This window comes from Geospiza fortis, unplaced genomic scaffold, assembly GCF_000277835.1.
Source record: "Geospiza fortis unplaced genomic scaffold, GeoFor_1.0 scaffold55, whole genome shotgun sequence".
In the NCBI taxonomy this organism is placed as follows: Eukaryota; Metazoa; Chordata; class Aves; order Passeriformes; family Thraupidae; genus Geospiza; species Geospiza fortis.
In genome coordinates, this window is record NW_005054308.1 from 5,891,731 (window position 1) to 5,892,723 (window position 993).

General features: G+C 49.7%; 1 protein-coding gene across 1 annotated transcript in view; it reads right to left on the reverse strand.

The window, feature by feature from the left end:
* The window catches only part of CSF1R (colony stimulating factor 1 receptor), a 19,544-nt gene that overhangs the window by 4,199 nt on the left and 14,352 nt on the right, over positions 1-993 (reverse strand). The window contains 3 exon segments of the mRNA XM_005418727.2: positions 2-91; positions 235-335; positions 883-993. The exon segment at positions 883-993 is cut by the window's right edge and continues 52 nt beyond it. Of these exon segments, the coding sequence (XP_005418784.1) occupies positions 2-91; positions 235-335; positions 883-993 (302 nt within the window).

The window sequence follows — 993 nt, forward strand, 5'->3', positions numbered from 1 at the left end:
CCCTGGGCCACCTGGCTGGAGAACTGTAGCAGGTCAGAGAGATTGAGGGGACGGAGATCCTCCCTGGCTTCATCTTCCTCCAAGCTTCTCCCTGAAATTCAAAGCAGAGATTTAGATTTTCTGCAAAGCTGGTGAGTAACACAAACCATGGCATGTTGTGGTTCCCAGAGCTAAACCAGACAGGATGGCCAAAAGAAAGAAATCACAAATGACAGAAATGAGCCTTTGACTCACCCCGGACTTGCGCAGAATCTGACGCTGCTGAAGATGATGATGATGACACAGGCCTCATTTCAACATAAGTTTCCAAACCCTGGCTTGAGAAGCCACTGTCACTGAGTAAGAAGCAGCAGAGAGGGAGACAGGCTGTTAGAACCCTCCAGCAGTACCTTCTGCCCTGCTCCATATCCACCAAGAGGAGAAACCACATGCCTGCCTGCAGAAGGTGACTTAGGCAGGGGCTTGAGGGCAAAGGCAAACCAGAATCTGATACAGAGAGGGGACCTGGGCCCTCTGTGTTATGGGGCTGTAGGGTTCCCCTTTTTTAAGGGTGATGGGGAGCAGTCAGCTCCATCCTACCCAACCCACGTGCCCAATAGTGCAGGAAACCAAAAGGTTTTGTTTCTGAATTGTAGAAGGACAGACAGGGCTGAAATCTGCATTTATTGTGGGATATTCAATGACTGCTGTCAAAGTCCTTGAAAAACTTGGAATTATAACCAGGTCTGAACACATGCAACCCCAGTGGCTTTTACATCTTAGTATCCTGCCTGTCCTCAGGCAGGATTTGCTCTCTCCCCAGCACAGTGCTCTTCACACTTCTCCCAGTGAGTACCCAAGCCTGCACTGCTGAGCCCTGCAGCCCCCGAGCTCTGCTCCTACCTGCGGATGTATTTTTTCTCTAGCTCAATGTTCTTGTAATCAGCAGCACTGTCTAAAGAGGTGTCCAGGGCAGAATCCTGGATAATTATGGATTCAGTCTTCTTCCTCAGG